The sequence below is a fragment of the Salmo salar genome, chromosome 02, assembly GCF_965601325.2.
Source record: "Salmo salar chromosome 02, fSalSal1, whole genome shotgun sequence".
NCBI classification, from domain to species: Eukaryota; Metazoa; Chordata; class Actinopteri; order Salmoniformes; family Salmonidae; genus Salmo; species Salmo salar.
In genome coordinates this window covers 20,415,725-20,434,910 of record NC_138292.1, presented here as the reverse complement: position 1 = coordinate 20,434,910, position 19,186 = coordinate 20,415,725, and the positions used below count along the sequence as shown (strand labels likewise).

Sequence of the window (19,186 nt, the reverse complement as noted above, 5' to 3'; positions counted from 1 at the left end):
CCCTCAACTGTTATTAGGTCAGTTTTCCGAATCTGACCCTGGATCTGTGGGGGGCGTGTCTCCTTTCGCCTGTCTGTCACACTTTTGCTACCTTGAGGACTCACTGCGGCGTCCGTGTCTGCAGTACCAGAGAGAACTGGAAAAATGGCGGCGGGTTCTGGAGCTGTTAGCGGCCACGGTGGCCGCGGCGCTTTGGAGGCCACCCTGGACCGCAGATTTCAAGGAGTTTCCAACACTATGGAGTCTATACAGGGGCTGTCGACCTGGTGCATTGAAAATAAAAAGTATCACAGCCTTATCGTTCGGTACTGGATGAAGTGGCTCAAGAAATGTGAGTAGCTAACGTTAGCTTGTCATTCGTTAGCTAGCTTTCCCTGCTACTATACACACGTTAGCTAATCAATGATGTTCCTAATGTGTTACCGAAAAATGTTGACTCCATAAAGTTCATGCATAGCTAAAATAAGATGGGTAATAAAACGTGTGTTTTGTAGTTAGCTGCCTTGCAAGCTAATGTAACTAACTAGTTAGAGTAAGGTAGTTAGTACCTACCAGTAGCTGCAGTTTAGCATATCGTTATGTATATTAACGTTAGCTAGCGACGTGTGATGAATTTAGTTTGCTCGAACCTGACCTGTCTGCACATGTGGTTCGACATGCGTCGCACGCACTATGTTTTTGCAGAGGATAGAGGAGCCAGGTAATTAGTTAGCTAGCCAAACTATCAAATGTGTTTGAACTAGAGTTAAAATGGGGTAGTGTTGACAGAGCACAGGTGATACATGTTGCTGGGTAAGCAAGTGGGCTGAAAAATCGGCCTGTAGGAAGAAATCTGGGTTAGGCCCAGGGTCGATTGTATGGTTGTTTTAACGGGGTGGCCATGGGAAATTAGCAAATTCTATAACAAAACGCATTAAATTGGCTTAAAATACGACGCATTGTATTGCAGAACTGTTTCAGAGCAGCCGGGAAACGGGTGGCTAGCTGGTTTAGTTTAATACAAAATATCGATAAAAGCAATTCAAAAGAGGGACAAAGTACGTTTTCTTTATTATTATTTTTTTTTGGGGGGGGGGCATATTTGCCTCATGATTCGTCAACTCGCACACAGTTGCTGTCCTGCACATCGGATCACTGCATGTTCTGTGTGTGTCTTGACCAATCATATTAGGGAGATCACAGGCCAGGCACAAGGCACATCCAGCAAAGCGCTCACCACTTTCCCACATAGGCCTATTTATTTAGCAAATGTGATAACACATCAGCCCCGACAGACGCAAGCAAAAGCTCTTTACATGAATGTTGCAGCATCCTACACCTAAACATTAGCGATCTGGTATGCTGTATGTGAAGAAAACGAGACGATTTCTCAGTCTGATAATCTGTAGGCTACTAACAACACACGGTCTACTATGCGCCCTATCCCCCTGGCCAGGGTAAACAAAGCTGTAACGTTATGTATTTATGGCCCATTTGTTTCCATTGGGAGAACATGTGAAAAGGTTGGATTTATATTCAAGCTTGGGCTGGCTAGGCTACCTAGACCTTTTCAATCCAAGGTGATTAACTGGAAATAATTAGTCAGCACAATAGTGATTACATAAGAGTTCATTTTTTATTAAGTCTACATGATACAAGCCTGTATAAAGCAAGCTCAGCCCGGAGTTCTATCCGTCTGTGTTTTAAAACATAATTCATATGAACAAGTACAAGGTTGCTGCAGTCTGACAGGGGTTTCATCCTCCCCAGGGCCAGGAGTTTTCTGACCTGATTAGAAAAACTGGTCCCATTATAATCCATATAAAACCTTTTTACAACTGATTAATCACTGTCATAAGGTCTGGTGTTTTACCTGGTTAGGTTACCAGATCAGGAAGAACTCCAGGCCCAGTGGAAAAGATGTGCCCTACCACTCTGAGACTTGTTGCCACCTCTGCTGTTTCAACTGTTCATTTGTATCTGCCCAAATGTATTAAAATAAATACATGTGAAGTGATCCATATTACATTTACATTTAAGTCATTTAGCAGATGCTCTTATCCAGAGCGACTTACAAATTGGTATTGATCCGTATTCAAGTTACATACTACCACCATGTCCAGTGGTAACTCCCCCATCCAAGACATGTTTTATATGTTTAAGATGTATGTTTCAATACAATCTAAAAGCTCTAAAATGCTATTTGGGGAATGGCAAAAATAACTCCAGCCATTATCGCTTTGGCTGATGTAGCTTCATTCACCTCAGTCAATAAGGGACATGCATAACATTCTAGAACAAACACATGCCATAGCCTTAAGCTATAAACACCTACACTGGCTATACACTGGGAAACTAGTTTAGTTTGCTGTCAAGTCAAACAGCAGTTACCTAGCAATTTTCCACCTCTGCACTGCTTTTGTCAACTCAACTGAGAGAGAAGTCATGCTGGGCTCTCCGTAGTCCCCAAAAAGCCAGCCAGCCAGCCTTCCCGCCAGAACAAACTCACTGTCCTTTCTCTCCAATCTGAGCCAGATTGACAGCGCTCTGACCCAATAAGAATGGCGGGACACTAAGGGTGGCCAATCATATTTCAGGGGTGGCTGGTGCCACCCCTCGCAATGCCCCTGGGTAGGCCAAGCTAAGATCTTAACTCCAGTGTTTGGCATAGCTGTCTATGTTTGTCAAACACTGGGGTAACATTCTTAGCTAGCTAGAGTAGGCCTAGACCTAAACTTTGACAATGTCATTCATTGTGTTTTTGAGGGGTTATTTTATGAAGTGCATGGTGTGATATGGAAATGCCATGGAAATAGATATGCCAGTATTTTGTTGTTTATGGAAACTGATGTTGCCCACTTTCCTTGCCTCCAGCTATAAAGGTTTAGCTGGTTTTCAACGCTTTCATTGCCCTGAGCAGTTTTCCTTCATTTAAAATGAATTGCACTGCAGTAGACTTAACATTTGCAAGGTTGCATGTGTTCCCATCTCTCTCTGTCCCTGTCATTGGCTCAACCACATGTATATCTGTTGTCTATGGTGCTGTGCTTTATGTATGATGTCCTCAAACATTCAAACTAGCTTTTAAACTCAGTCAACCAAAGATAAACTTGGTGAGTTGTAGGCTTCGTTGTCAAGGTTAAACTTTCAACTCAAAAGTTTTCATTTTCACTGAATGTTGGATGGCCGTGTTAACAGTTCAGCTCCTAGGGTTGTGTTGTAATGCAGTGTTTCCGCTGCACTCATTTAACTGTGGCGCTGCGCCACGGCAAGATCATTGCCGCCACGCCCCAAAAATATGAAACATACATATTTCTGTCGAGGCACACTGATGCTAGAACAGTCCAGTCCACATTTACTTTTCCCCTGCAAACAAAATGTAATGACTAGACAAATCAGATAACTGCATAGTATAATAGTTCATTGTGAGATTCATTCATGTTATGAGTGCTATAGGGAGGGAAACCTGCATTCTGACAAACGGATGCACAACAATTCTTGCAATCGCAGGGAAAAGCAGTTTTAATGGCCTTTGTTAAAAAGAGGGGGTTGCCAGCTTTCCATTCCTACTTTATTTATTTCTTAACTCCTGAATATGTGCGAACTGCACCACAGAGGTTTTAGCAGCATCATGGTTAAGCACATTATCACTGCAATTTACTGTGAGTGTATAGGGGAGAGTGGGGCTAAATGTAACACAGTCAATTGTAAGGTACCTTAGTGTGAAACGACACCCTACTTCGCTTGTTTTTGGGGGGGTGACGACAACAATTAGGCTGAAACAGATGCCATTTTTAGTTGAGCAAGAACAGTGGCAACCAGGGAAAGTGTTGGGGGGGCGGGGGCGTGACATTAAGTGGTTTCGGTGAGAAGTAGAGGTAGGGGGGTTGCGTTACCCCGAGTGGCAGGAATACCCCAGGTTACCCTAACGGGTAGGAAGGGCTACATTATATTCACTATTTATGCAAGTTTTTTGGGACATACATTTCACTAATAGGATGCTAACTAGTTAAAAGATTACATTTGGGATCTAGCTAATGATTAGCCCAATAGGGTAAATGCAGATAAGCAACCCTATGCTTCAGCCTATTTATTTATAGCCACTATGCTGCATCAGTTGGGCTACAGGTGATCATGCTTAATGCTAATAGCATACCTGATAATATGGACCATGCATACTCTATATGCATGGTCAAATAGTTACAATTATTTTAACATATGTTATTGGGTCTCCCCCCAATGCAAAATAAATCTTCCAGAGAAAATACTGTTGTAATGTGTTGCATGACCAACTGGAAATAACAGATTGAGAAAACACAAGTGTTTATTGTTTACAGTAGTAGAGGCCTATGTGATGTTCCGTTTCTGAACGCATACCTTTTTTCCACTTAGAAAATGACTCGTACTGTACCTGAGCATATTCTATCACTACAACTTCAGTTCATCACAGTTTGGAAGGCTAAAAGCGTGTTAATTAGGTACCCAAAACATCTGGTACTGGCTCGCTTGTACTAGGTCAGTGATTTCTGTGTTGGGTCAGGAGGAACCACTGGTCCCCCCCCCGGTGGTGGTACTGAAAAGCTTTTATGTGGGTCACGGAACAGAAAAGGTTTCGGGAACCAATTTCTGCAAACTGGGCGGTCCCTCATAGAGGTACGCTAAGCTTAATGCTGTTGTAATTCCAGTTGACATGCATCATTTGCCCGTGATTACTATCTGGTGGTTTACGTGGCATCGCAGTCTGCCTGGCCAAGCAGACTGCGAGGGTTGGAAATTGCCAGGGACCTCACAATACCATATTATCACCATACTTTGGTGCTGATACTATGTCTATTGAGATTTTGATACTAAGATTTTATTGCGATTTGAAGTTCCAAACATATTGCTCACCATATGTCCGCTGCAGAGGCACGTTTTGATCAGTCATGGAAATAAAAGTGCTGAAAACAATTGGTTCCCTATTTGAAATTATTGAGAACAAGCTATGGAAAAATACTGGAGTTTTGTTGCAGGTGCAGCCAACTAGCCCAAAATAATATTGCAACATTGTCAAAACGATGATAAATATCATCAAACAGAATATCCTGATATGTAACTATATATATCCCCCCATCGCTATGGCTTTGGAGGTTGAAACTTTAAACCCCCCAGACGTGGACAGTTTGACCGGAGAGTGTGTCTGTGTTCTTTGGTCTGTTGAAATGAGTCTGTGTCCACCTAGACTACGGTGTCAGCTGTAGTAGAACAGTGATGCAACAGGTGTTCCATCCAAGGCCCCACATCTACACCCAATCACATGTCCTAGTCCATAATCATTCTGCAATATTCTCAACTGAAGATTTGCAAGGATTCTTCTTTACAATATAGCTTAGGCCAGGGAAGGAAGCTGGGACCCTGTTGCTATTGAAAGCGATTGTTTATTTGATATTTTGAACGGTTCCCCTTCCCCACCACTCCTGTGCAACTCAGACAGGCCTAGACTTTAGCAAGTTCTATTTTATGACTCCAGGATCTTTTCGAAGAAGAGCCGTTTCATGTAATGAACTTAGGATATGAATTAAAACTCATTGTTACATTCATTGGATATCTTCGGGCTCGATTCAATCCGTAGTGCTAGGCAAGTCAGTTAAGAACACATTCTTATTTACAATGACTGCCTACCCCAGCCAAACCTGGACCACGCTGGGCCAATTGTGTGCTGCCCTATGAGACTCCCAATCACGGCCGGATGTGATACAGCCTGGATTCGAACCAGGGACTGTAGTGACGCCTCTTGCAGTGAGATGCAGTGCCTTAGACCGCTGCGCCACTCGGGAGCCCATGCTGTTTGGTTTGTGTACTGTAGACCGCATAGAGCTGTTTGGTTTGTGTACTGTAGACCGCATAGAGCTGTTTGGTTTGTGTACTGTAGACCGCATAGAGCTGTTTGGTTTGTGTACTGTAGACCGCATAGAGCTGTTTGGTTTGTGTACTGTAGACCGCATAGAGCTGTTTGGTTTGTGTACTGTAGACCGCATAGAGCTGTTTGGTTTGTGTACTGTAGACCGCATAGAGCTGTTTGGTTTGTGTACTGTAGACCGCATAGAGCTGTTTGGTTTGTGTACTGTAGACCGCATAGAGCTGTTTGGTTTGTGTACTGTAGACCGCATAGAGCTGTTTGGTTTGTGTACTGTAGACCGCATAGAGCTGTTTGGTTTGTGTACTGTAGACCGCATAGAGCTGTTTGGTTTGTGTACCGTAGACCGCATAGAGCTGTTTGGTTTGTGTACCGTAGACCGCATAGAGCTGTTTGGTTTGTGTACCGTAGACCGCATAGAGCTGTTTGGTTTGTGTACCGTAGACCGCATAGAGCTGTTTGGTTTGTGTACCGTAGACCGCATAGAGCTGTTTGGTTTGTGTACCGTAGACCGCATAGAGCTGTTTGGTTTGTGTACCGTAGACCGCATAGAGCTGTTTGGTTTGTGTACTGTAGACCGCATAGAGCTGTTTGGTTTGTGTACTGTAGACCGCATAGAGCTGTTTGGTTTGTGTACTGTAGACCGCATAGAGCTGTTTGGTTTGTGTACTGTAGACCGCATAGAGCTTGTTGTTCTGTGCTCAGTCTTCATCTCTTCCTCCCCTGGTTGTATACTTTCCAACTCGCCAGTGGGGACGTTTCTCTCTCCTTTGACTTGCCAACCGTTCCCCACTTGGACTCAACTGAGATGTATGAAAGGCTTCTGTATTGTTATTTTATGTTACAAGGTGGTAATGTATCTCTGTTTATTTTGTTACCATTTACTAAGATATACCCTACTTAGTTGGTTTACACTAGTCATCACAGCTGTCCTGCACAAGATGCTGAGGCTGTAGAGCGTAGGCTAATATCACTTTCAGCTTATCAATAAGGCTTCAATGACCCTAATTGATATTGTGGGACTCGTACATACCGTTTCTAGTCTTGTTTGGATCAGAACCTGATCTGTGTCCGTATTACCTACTCCATCAGCTGATCACTTTGAATACCTTAACTCTGGGTGTGCAGGCTTTTGAATGTATGACATTCTCCAGCTTTGATTCATTTACATTTTTTTAATTACATGAATGTCATGAACGTTGTCTTGTGTCAGAGTGTGACGACGCTGTCTGCTCTGTTCATCTGTCTGAAAACAGTGTGTCATGAATGAATAGGTGGCGGTGCTGAACATTATTATTGACATTGTGACAACCGTGTTGCATGCTGCATCTTTGAACATGTTGAACTGGATCTTCATGTATTCAGGGAGGGAGATGTTAGAGCCTTTATATTGCCGTTCAAGCTGTGTTTTTCCCCCAACCACCAGGCTTCCTTTATGTTGGACTCATTTACCTGCATGACAAGCCTGTTTGGTTTCCATGTCTTAGCCTTGCCTGTAACACAGGGCTTCAGTGGGAGAAGTTGTCAGTTGAAAAAAGTGTGCGCTGCAGTAATGACGTTTTGTCTGTGTGTTAATTATGCTTTAGATAGATGTCACGACAAGCTAATATTCACTTTTCTGACTGTCACTTAGTAAAAGCACTGCACTGTTTGTCATTTCAATGAAGTTTCCCATGGACACTGGTTGGTTTTGCTATATTTCCAGAATTGATTAGAAAAGGCATGCATGAGCTAATAGGTCTTCCACAGGGCAGTCTAGGTTTAGGCTGGTCATCCACTGGGCGGTCTAGGTTTAGGCTGGTCATCCACTGGGCGGTCTAGGTTTAGGCTGGTCATCCACTGGGCGGTCTAGGTTTAGGCTGGTCATCCACTGGGCGGTCTAGGTTTAGGCTGGTCATCCACTGGGCGGTCTAGGTTTAGGCTGGTCATCCACTGGGCGGTCTAGGTTTAGGCTGGTCATCCACTGGGTGGTCTAGGTTTAGGCTGGTCATCCACTGGGCGGTCTAGGTTTAGGCTGGTCAAGGTTTTTGAGGTGGTTAAACATCAGGCTTCTGAGGACACACTAACCCTCTTCCTCCTCCACCTATTCTTCTTCTTCCCTGTCTTCCTCTCCTTCTCGCCATCAGCGGACACCAACCACCGTCTGAATCTGTTCTATCTAGCCAATGATGTAATCCAGAACTGCAAGAGAAAGAACGCCATCGTCTACCGCTCAGCCTTCGCTGAGGTGCTCCCCAACGCTGTACTAATGGTCAAGTGAGTGAACTGTGCTGGATTATATGAATATTGTGAGGCACATCCTAACTTCCATTTGAGGCACGCTTTAATTGTCAATGGGGAGACTAAGTGAACATCTGATTTAGGTGGAAGTTAGGATTAGCCCATGTATGATGAAATTGACCAGCAATCTCTTGCTGACTGAATCTGTGCCCTTCTAACCTCTTGCCCTTTGACCTGTTGTCTTGCCAGAGACCCGAAGGTACGTAAGTCGGTGGAGCGGATCTTCACTATCTGGGAGGAGAGGAACGTCTATCCTGAGGAACTCATCACCCAGCTCAAAGCCAACCTGGCCAAGAAGGAGAGAGAGAGGGAGAAGGAGAAGGCTAAAGAGACGCCTCCTCCACCAGGTCAGTCTCCTATGCTCCTATTTCTTTCTCTCCTCTGTCACCATCTTTTCCTTTTGCCATCTCTCTCTATTTCTGTAACCTCTGGGTCTGTATGAGTCAACAGGTCAGTGTGTTGTTCATGTGCTGTGGTTTTGTCCTGTAGCCCCAGTCAACCCCAAAGCTGCCCTGAAGTCCAAGATTGTGGCTGATTTCATAGTAAGTGTATTTTATTCTGTCCTCTGCTAAATTGCTTTTACCTTTTTAAAGCGGTAATCTGCAGTTGCTACATCCATTTTTGTTTTTGATAAATGAATGATTTGTACCCATTGATTCTTGAAGAATATAACTTTTATAAATGCCTCATGAGCTTAGTTCAACTGTCACACCCCATCAGAACCCCAAATATAAGCTTGTTTTACTCCAATATTTCTAAACAACAAATGTAAACAAACACTATATAGCCTCAACATGGTTAAAACGATAATGTTGATATCATGGATGGTCAGTCCTTGTATCCATAGCTCTGTCTATGAATTTGAGTGGTTCCATTTCTTCAGCCCCATCCCTCAGCTTTTTACCCAAACAGTGGTGGGATGATGCTTTATTGTTTCAACTGATGATTGGCCCTTGATGGAGATGCACACAATAATACTTTTTCCCTCCTTCCCCCTCTCTCTCCAGCCCCAGTCGTTCATCGAGCAGCTGGCGGGCTTCAAACGGGTGGTGGAGGAGGAGGAGCTGAGGGAGACCCAGCTGACAGCTCTCAGAGTGGACGTCTGCAGCACGGAGGCCCTCAAGAGACTCAAAGGTCAGTGGTCAAAACAGGGTTAAGGCCAGGGGTCATGCCTAGGGCTGTTACGGTGACCGTATTACCGCCACACCGGCAGTCACGAGTCATGACTGCAGTCAAATTCCACGTGACCGTTGAATCACGGTAACTACGCGTCTCCAAAACGGCGCTCTGATGTCCCCTGTGGTCATTAGTAGCCTACCAAACTTGCTAATGGCCTGGTACTCAGCGCTCTATTGACCCTCAAATCACTCTGACATCAATGCAATAGAAAGTCAAATGAAACACTTCATGAGAGCCCTGGCATTAAGAGTTTGAGGGGAATAGGATCACCTGTTGTGTAGCGAGAGCCAGCTCATAGCTGGTTGATGCATAGAATAAAGTACATGTTCCTATAAGCCCATGTTGGACAACATTTCTATAGGCTATGCTATTCAATTGTGTGACAAAACAGAGTTTTGATGGCCTCTAATAAAAAGAGGAAAATCCCATCAGCTTTCTATAGGCTAGGCCTCTATATTTATTTCTCAGCTCTCCTAATATTAAGCACATTGCAAAGCAATCAGAGTAGCCCTCCTGAGTGGTACGGCGGTCTAAGACACTGATCAGTGATAGAGGTGTCACTACAGATCCAGGTTCGACCCCGGGTTGTGTCGCAGCCGACCGGGAGACCCATGAGGCGGTGCACAATTGGCCCAGCGTCGTCTGGGTTAGGGGAGGGTTTGGCCGGCTGGGATATCCTTGTCCCATTGCGCTCTAGCGACTCCTTGTGGCGGCCGGGCACATGCACGCTGGCTCCGACATATTGGTGCGGCTGGCTTCTGTGTACTCTTGTTTAAATTACTTATCTCTACCCCAGACAAGGCTGGAGGGAACAAGTTTGCCAAGGACTTTGAAGAGGGCGGCCAGAAGCTGCAGGAGTTTGTCAGTTTCCTGGAGAACCAGATGCCTGTAGGGCCCCCTCTGCTGGAGGCTCTGGGAAACGCAGACGTCTTCTATGAGATGCAATACAAGGAAGTCAAGATCGTGGCCAGCGTGAGTATTAACCAGTCATTCAGGCAATCAATCTGATTGTCATCTATCAAATAAATAAATAATCGAATCAAAATCTAATACATCTAATTCTATGGTTCTAATTTTCAAGGCCTATAAAACCTTTGCCAACCGTGTGGTCAACCTCAAACGTAAACTGGATGCCCTCAAGTCATCCCTTCCCGGTCCCGAGGACTCTCCCATCCCCTCCCCCTCTGAGGACGCTCCCTCACCCACCGGCTCTGACTCCCCCTTCCTGGGGCTGGGAGGAGGCCGAGGGGGTAGGCTGGGCTTTGACCCGGACCTGGATGGGAGTGCCATGGACGAGAGGGACATGGGGGTTGTGAGAGAGGGGGACAACAGAGATGTGGAGGACATGGATCTGTCTGAGGAGGACATGGAGACAGCCAACACAGGTGAGATGGCAGTAGGGAATTCTCAAGGAGACTAAACCTTGTCAAAATGAACACTTTAACCCCTTGTGTTTCCATCAGCTGAGAAGCAGTCGTCATCAGCCATCGTTTCCAAGGTGACCAGCTCCAAGACCGCAGCAAAACCCGCCCCTGTCACACTCGTTCGAACCTCCACCGAGTCCCCTCTCAAAAAGGCAGCCACGTCTACCCCCACGCCAGTGACCCCCAGCACCCCTACGAGCGCGGGTGTGAGTGGTCCTAGCGGTCCGACCGCTCCTCTGGGAATGAACCTGGCCAACGTGGACCTGGGCAAGATCAGCTCCATACTGAGCAGTATCACATCAGCCATGAAGAACACAGGTGTGTGTTTGTCTGTACTTGGCAAGATAAGCAGAGTTAATATATGGATTCTGTGACATGCTGGTACAGAAATGTTATAACATGTTTGCATAAGATTGTTCTCTCTCTATCTCTGTTCTCTCTCTCTCTCTTTCTCTCTGTGTCTCTGTCTCTCTCAGCAGCCAGCCCTGTGTCTCGCCCCTCCCCTGGAACTCCCACCACCCCCTCTGGCCAATCATCTTCCTCCAAAACCCCAGTTGGCCCCACCCCTCCTAGCCCAGCCCTGGCCAGCATCCTGTCCAGAGTGAACGTCACCCCTGAAGGCATCCTCAACGCCCTGTCAAAGACCCACACACAGGGTGAGACACACACAAGATAGTAAACCAGACAGCCAGATTTATAGACAGACTTTGAGATGGGATATGCAAGGCTTCTGTTGGAATTGTTTTGGGGGCACTTTTTATGCTGAGTAACTTGTGTATCTGCTGGTGTAATTATCTCCACCCACCCCACTTTCTCTCTCCCTCCCCATGTCTTTGTTTCTCTCCATCTTCTCTTCTCTCTCCTCAGGTCTGTCCTCTCTGCTGAGGTCTGGTAGCTCCTCCTCCTCTGCCCCCTCCTCCCATGCCTCCCCAGACTCCTCAGCAGCCAAGGGCCCCCCCACACCCACCACTCCTAGCAACACCAAACCCCCCCTGACCAACAGTCTCAAACGAGACACACCTGAGAGGAGCAGAGGAGCCAGGGATTGGGAGAAAAACCGAGAGGCCTCCCCTCCTCCTCCTCCTCCCCCCCCTCTCCCTAGCCGCTCTGTCTCTCCTCCCAGCCTAGAGTCTAAGATCAACCGTTTCCTCCAGGGGAACCCAGGGTTCAGTCTGGGCCTGGGGGATGGGAGCCCTCTGCTGGGGGGAGACGGGGTAGACGGGACCCCCGTCAGGGATGAGAGCGGGGGCACCCCCACCCAGGACGAAATCATGGACACACCAGGGGGTGTCTCCTCCGACCCCCTTGGCCTCAACAGTGACCCCAAGAGCTTAGGCTCATCCATAGGTCATGATCTTTCACCCACGGCCTACCGCAGTGACCCTTGGGACGCCGTCATCACCCCAACAGGAAGCAGCAGCGACGTGGACTTCCTCTCTTCCTCTTCTCGTTTCCAAGGCTACGGAGCGGGGAAGAAGGCCGCCAAGCTGAAGGAGGAAGATTCGAAGAGGAAGATTAGCTCTTCATCACTGGGAAGCAGCAAGGTCAAGAAGGATGGACAGAACAGTCACGGGAAGAGTCACGGGAACGACAGATCAGTCGAAGGAGAGAGGAGAGCGTCCATAGGTTCTCGCAAGACCAGCAGCGGGTCAGAGGAGGGAGGAATGAGTGGAACGAGGGATGAAAAGGGAAAGAGGGGAGGAGAGGATGGTGGGGGCTCATCTGACGGGGAGGGAGGGCAGTACCACCGCATCGAGACCCTGGTGTCGCCTTGCACAGAGGGAGCACCTTTCCAATCACTGGGGGGCTTCTCAAACCGCCAGCCAACCGGAGAGCGCATCCAGACGGTGGAAAGTATCCGCGTGATTGGCCAAGGGCTGCGTCGCGGGGGTGGAGGAGAAGGGGGGAGGCCAGGCGGAGGGATGTGGTACGATGAGGAAGGGTACCTGGATGCCCAGCCCCCCTCACCTTCTCCTCAGGGCGGCTCTGACGACATGACTTCACCCACCATGCCTCCCCCGACCTCACACCACCACCTTCCTCCTCATCCTCATTCTAATCACCCTCCCCACCCTCATCCGCACGGCCCCCCACCCCAGTTTCAGATGCCCCCCTACCATGGGGAGAACCCCCAGGGTCCCCTCCCCTCACACCTCCACCATCACCCCCCTCCTCCCTTCTTCAACTCCCCTCCTCCACCCATCCCACGCCCTCCACCCCCTCCCATGCCCCAGCTCCCTCCACCCCCGCGCAACTTCCTCCCCCCCTCGGCAGTCATGGTAGGCGGGGTTCTAGTCCCCATTGACCGCCAACTGCCCCTCCCTCCCCAGGTCCGCCCAGACGGAGGAGGAGACCGAGGGGGGATGGGAGGGGGACCCAGGGGGGGTAAAGGTGGCCCCACTCCCCTCATGTCCTCTCTGTTAGGGGAGCCCCCTAAGATGCCTCGTCCCGGCACAGTCAAAGAGCATTTCGCTCCCCGCCACGCACCCCCTCTCCACCGCCCCGGCACCCCCGGTGCCCCGCCTCCCTTATTGGGCCGTGTCAAGGATGGCATCAACCTCCCTCCTCCCTCTCCCTCCTCCTCCACCCCTCCCTCTCCCTCAGGCGACCCCCTGCTTCCTCGCCCCCAAGCTTCTCCGCTCCAGCACCCTCCAGCTAGCCCGCCTGCCCAGCCCCGACACCCCAACCCCAACCATCCCCACCGTCCCTCGCCGTCCCTCCTGCGCCTACCCTCTCCCAACCCCCGCCCCTCCATCAACTCCATTCCCCAGAGACCTCTACTCCACCCTCGCGGCCCCCCTGTCCATCCGCACCTAAACCGAGAGCCACCCATGTTCCGCGGGGGCAAGCGTCCTGGCCCTCCATTCGGCGGGGCCCGAGGAGGTCCCTTCTACCCCCCCAAGAGACCTTTCTTACCCCCACGCTATTGAAATGTTAACCCATGCTGAATGAAAAGCAACCCACACACCTAGCTACCCGACACAGGGAGAAGATGTGTAGAACCCTTATGGTATGAGCCCAGTCTGTCCTCACTATGTTAATCCTAGTGGAGTCATTTGTTTTACTACATTTAGCTGATCGCACCTTGACACAAACTAGCTCGTCACCTCACCACAATACAGTACCAGCTTAGCAATTATGCACAGTGTTATGGATGAAATGGGTAACCAAACCAAATCTGCCACCCCTCCCCTCCTCCAATCCCCAGGAGCAACAATGTTCTCTGCTTCCCCTCACTAAAGCAGTGAGGGAGTAATGGAGGTGTGAACTAGAAGGAAGACGACAAGCACAGATCAAATAGAAACAGGTGGTTATTCTATTTCACTAAAATTCTACTTACCTCCGGTATTGTGTGAATAAGCTGATATAAACACTTTCAGAGAGAAAGAGAGCGAGAGATAGATGGGATGGACTGGAGAGATGGGATGGATGAAGGGAGGGATAGATGGGATGGGCTGGAGAGATGGATGGAGGGATGGGAGGGATGGAGAGATGGATGGAGGGATGGGCTGGAGAGATGGGATGGGAGGGATGGGATGGGAGGGATGGGCTGGGCTGGAGGGATGGGCTGGAGGGATGGGAGGGATGGGATGGGCTGGATGGATGGAGGGATGGGCTGGGCTGGGCTGGAGAGATGGGCTGGGCTGGAGAGATGGGATGGGAGGGATGGGAGGGATGGGAGGGATGGGATGGATGGAGGGATGGATGGAGGTATGGGATGGATGGAGGTATGGATGGATGGAGGGAGCGATGGATGGAGGGATGGATGGATGGAGGGAGCGATGGATGGAGGGATGGATGGAGGGAGGGAGCGATGGATGGAGGGATGGGATGGGATGGATGGCAGGGGGTATGGATGGATGGATGGAGGGATGGATGGATGGAGGGATGGGATGGATGGAGGGAGCGATAGATGGCAGGGGGTTTGATTGAGGAACAAAGTTGCTCACTGAGAGTGTGTCCTAAATACAACCATTTTTCTCAATAGGATTTGGTTCTCCAGATGAGTGCTGACTTTATGATCAGTGATGTTGTGGAGTTTCTCCACCATAACCCCTACGTGCTCACAGTGCATCATATTGGAAATAATAACCTTGTTTCTCTCCTTCTAGAGGTTTTCATGCTTAAGTCTCTCTTCCCTCTGTATATTTCTCAGCTTTTAAATGTATAGACTGAATGAGTTGGCTGTGTTGCGACTATTAAACCTCGGTTGTTTGTGTAAAGAGCAGAGTCATCGCTATTCGCTAACTTGTGATTGACGCCATTGTGAAGAAGCCTTAGCTTTAGTTACACACCGAAGGCAGAGATGTTCGTGCTTCTCATTGCTCTAACAAAACACCAGTCTGTCCATCTCCATCTCTCCAATCTGAGGGGGGAGGAGAGTGAAGAATCGTCCAGTGTAAAGACGCATTTAACCGATAATGATGAGTTGTGGAGACTCTCAGTAGTTGAGGCGGGTGCTTTAGAAGTTTGAACTATGAACCCGCTGTGTCTCTCTACTAGGCCATCGCTACCTGTATTGTCTTTAATAAAATCCAGTTTCAACCCAACCAAGGGGAGGGTACTACTTTCTTTGATACAGTCATGGATACCGGTAAGACCAGTCGCAGCAGTTGTCATGGCTGCTGCAGTATGATAGATGTTATTTTGGTCTAGTTATTCAAAGCTGAATTGAAATGCTGAAACATTACTTATAACAGTACAAACAATGTCATTTTGTTCCCCAACTGCTCATTTGTTCTGAGTTGTTTTGGATTTCTTGCTGTGATTTTTGTTGTGGCTGTAACTTCATGTCAGATGTAAAATATCTATACTTGCCTATGCATGTGCAGTGCACGGTCTGTCCAGTCCAGAAGGTTTTTTGTTGTTGTTACTTTTGACCTTTTCCCTTCGCTACCTTTCCTAGATTTATCCTCCTTTCCTTCCTCTGACGCTGTACATTTACAACTGTAGAATACCAAATAACACCGATGAAGAAGTGATGAGTGAATTATCTGCAAACATTCATTACTCATTAAGATAATGGGAAAACTATGTAAATGCTCCTCTAAATTTCCCGTTAGTTTATCAGTTTATGGTGTTCTGCTATAAATGTCTGAATGGAAGCGATGCTGTTCTGAATCAATGGTACAGAGCAGCTACTACTCTGACTATATGTATGATGTGATGCATCTCTGTCACTGCTGATAATGACCAGATTAACGCAGGCAGGTTGCTTTGTGCACGTTTCCCTGCTGTACAGCAGACTAATGACATCCCTTCTAACTCATACCTCAGTTAGACAGAGCTAGCCACCAGGGTGGATTCAGAGATGTAATCATTTTCTTTGAACAGTTTGTTTAAATAATATTGTCATTCAATGTACCCTTAAGTTTGAAATATGTTTGTTTGAATAATTTGCGTGAAAATGCTTAAGATTTGATGAATCTGATGGTGTGTGTGTGTAGTATGCATTAACTATGTAATGATTCAGTCATGAAGGGGTGGTTGTTATGTTCTCCTTGTGTTTAGATGCATTGCTATTCTTTTTATGATCATCAATGATGTTCTATCATTAATCTTTTGAGTGTCCAATCCTTTCCGATGCTACTGCTCTCCTCTCTCTACCACTGAGCCGTCTTGTAGTTCAGGGATTTACTATGTTTACCTATGACTGTCACAATTTAGACATCCAGCCAGGCATTTACTTCATATGAAGACTTTACAGTTTAAACCACACTCCATGGAGTCCTACTGCATGTGTTTTTGTTTTAAACACAGCCTCTGCAATTATGAATATTCAATTCATAATCAACCCCTTGGCCTTACCTTTTAGGCACTTGTCGATCTGGGAGGATTAGATGGGTGTAAGCCAATCAGAGGCAAGGTGCAGCTATTACCGTATTGCACCTATCCAATCCTTTCATATACGTGACGTGTGTAGTAGAGACTAGGGGTTGATTTGGTGACCGGAACGGGCCACAGAGCACTGACATGAAGACAGTACTGTACCATATCGGTTAAGACCAGTGGTGGCTGGTGGCACTTTATATGGGGAGGACGGGTTCATAGTAATGGCTGGAACGGAATAAATTGAGTGGTATCAAACACCTGGTTTTCCATGTGTTTTATACCATTCCATCCATTACTATGAGTTGTCCTCCCCTCACCAGCCTCCTCTGGTTGACTGAGGTAGTCACTGCCATGCTATTACACCCATTGTGAGTTTAGTTATATTATTGAGTCTGACGATCCTAACCCAGAAGTGGGTTACAATTTTGTTTTCTATGCGCGCGCGCACACACACACACACACGTGATTCCATCCAACAGCATCTACCATACCCATCTACATTCAACCTTTTCGATTGACACTGATATTCTTGGTTGTGTAGCTCACATCCTTGCACAGAGCTCTAGTCCACATGTCTTTGCTGTCACATCCATAGTTCCTCCCAAACCAGTCTACTGCATGTATGACGCACCTTGACTCTGATTTCACGGTCTGGCGTTGAAAGCATTGACGTCTGTAACCCACCCACCCAATATTCAGTGCAGACACTGCACAGTACTTTAAATGTATTACCCCTGTCCCATTAATGAAAGGCAGTTGAGATCATATTGTAATATTACCACATCTCAGTGGCTTCCTCTCATCACCTTCATATACTGTTCTGAGAAGACCGGATAGGTGAAAGCAATGTAGGGAAGTGTGCTAAAAGTCTTTATTTCACCGGTTTCCTTCATTGGGATCAGTGTAGATGAAGGAAAGGATGCGATGAGAGCCATTGAGATGCTCTTCATACAAACATAAATATGTTTCACCTTAGAGTACACACGTCTCTTATCTGTGTGGAGGTGGGGTTCCAAGTATGAGATATTGACGGTGAACAAGTATTTAATTGTGCTTCATAATGGTCCATATTTCAGGTAGTAGCCAATGAGAATGACATTGCCCCTAGACACTGATCCAATATAATTTTGGAGTTTTACCCCTAATGAGATTTTTGAATCAGTATTTGGGGTAACCTGTGAATTTTAGGGCAATCTGATTTCTAGGGCTCTAACTCAATTTGTCTTTCTGTGATTCAATTTGTCCTTCTGTGATTCCTTGTGTCCTATCTCCTCACCCCCTCCTCAAATGTATTTGAGGAGAAGGTCCAAGGTCCCTCTCGGGCATTTTACCCAGGGACCTACCCATTTCAGTGTATTTTCAGTGACACTTTACAGGTGGTCCTAAATCCCCAGTTAAATGACTCTAGCGCCCCCAAGCGTTCTTTCCATGTTTTTTTCTTATACGAGCCAGTCTGCGTCACTTGCAAATCCCCATTTCTCTAAAATCATATTGACGTTTGTTAGTACATCAACACTATGTAACTCTTTGAAGTATATTTTACTTAAGTTACTTACATTTATGTAGAAAAAATGAAACCATATTTACGTGTATATCGGTCACATAAAATGACCAAGTTATGTCTTAACTATTATACACAAAGACGTCTACAACCACTATGAGCTTTGAACCAATATACCTTATGTGGAAAGAAATAACGAAACCCTATTGATCATATCACCATGCGCTCGTTGCTGGTGTCTTGAATGTACGAATAGAGATGCCAGTGGCAAGGCTTCTCAAACTAATCCTAGTTATATGTTACTTTATATTAAAACAATGTAAACGAAATAGGCTACATACTATTCCTTCCAGAAGTCTGTTGAAAGTAGCCTAATTTCTGCCCCACGTTAGAGGCGAGTACTTTTGAGCTATGTGCGTGTAATAGCCTAATAACGGTGCTCTGAGCTACAACGTTCTCTGCTGTTCCTCTCTCTTCATGCGGCCAATCAATGAATGGATGTGTGTTGCTGGCTGGCTCTCACAGGGACCAATCCGGTGCCTCACCGTTGATCAATTCTCTTCAGGCGCTGCACAGATGCAGTGATCTACTCATATTGGGATGGGTTTCTTGAACGCTCCACTCTTGATCTTGGGCGTAATTTGAGAAAATGTAGGAATTGAGCATACCTATGTTAAATAGATTCAGGTCATATTCATGGATAGTCGGTTTTAGATTAATGGTGTGAAGTTAGCCTTGTTTACCTGAAAGTGATTTATCCGAATGTTAAATACAGATTAGTGGGCGCAACTGAGGTGTATAAATGAACGGGGGCGCGCTTTCAATTGTTGACGCTCACCAACGTGCGCGCACTTGCCAACGTCAAGTTTCCGCCCTCTTTCCTTGCTGGCCAATCACTTCTTCCCCATCTACTTCATTCTTCCGGTATTATGGCCGCTTGCAGTGTAAGGGACAACGAGTGTGAAATGTTATGATTATGAAAAGTTTTCGGTGAAACCGGTGGATTAAGGATGCTCGTGACCGTGATGTTGCGGTTTCCCGTCTGTCGGCCGTCAGTTCGAGCAGTGCTTCACTGTCAGAGGCGCTTTAGCAAGG

General features: G+C 46.9%; 1 protein-coding gene across 5 annotated transcripts in view; it reads left to right on the top strand.

Annotated features, from left to right (window-relative positions):
- Positions 1 to 97: 97 nt before the first annotated feature.
- Positions 98 to 19,186, top strand: part of LOC106605802 (regulation of nuclear pre-mRNA domain-containing protein 2) — a 19,777-nt gene continuing 688 nt past the window's right edge. Inside the window, exons 1-11 of one of the 5 annotated variants that reach the window (XR_014380220.1) lie at positions 98 to 331; positions 8,002 to 8,131; positions 8,345 to 8,502; positions 8,645 to 8,697; positions 9,163 to 9,289; positions 10,131 to 10,306; positions 10,416 to 10,719; positions 10,798 to 11,076; positions 11,235 to 11,414; positions 11,626 to 13,768; positions 13,967 to 14,065. Coding sequence is in view for 2 of the 5 variants with exons in the window: in XM_082960597.1 (XP_082816723.1) it covers positions 145 to 331; positions 8,002 to 8,131; positions 8,345 to 8,502; positions 8,645 to 8,697; positions 9,163 to 9,289; positions 10,131 to 10,306; positions 10,416 to 10,719; positions 10,798 to 11,076; positions 11,235 to 11,414; positions 11,626 to 13,688 (3,657 nt within the window). In the remaining 3 variants the exon portion in view is untranslated. Of the gene's footprint in view, positions 332 to 8,001; positions 8,132 to 8,344; positions 8,503 to 8,644; positions 8,698 to 9,162; positions 9,290 to 10,130; positions 10,307 to 10,415; positions 10,720 to 10,797; positions 11,077 to 11,234; positions 11,415 to 11,625; positions 14,252 to 19,186 lie in introns of those variants that run through there. The other 4 variants (XR_014380219.1, XR_014380218.1, XM_082960602.1 and 1 more) reach the window with 4 other exon arrangements.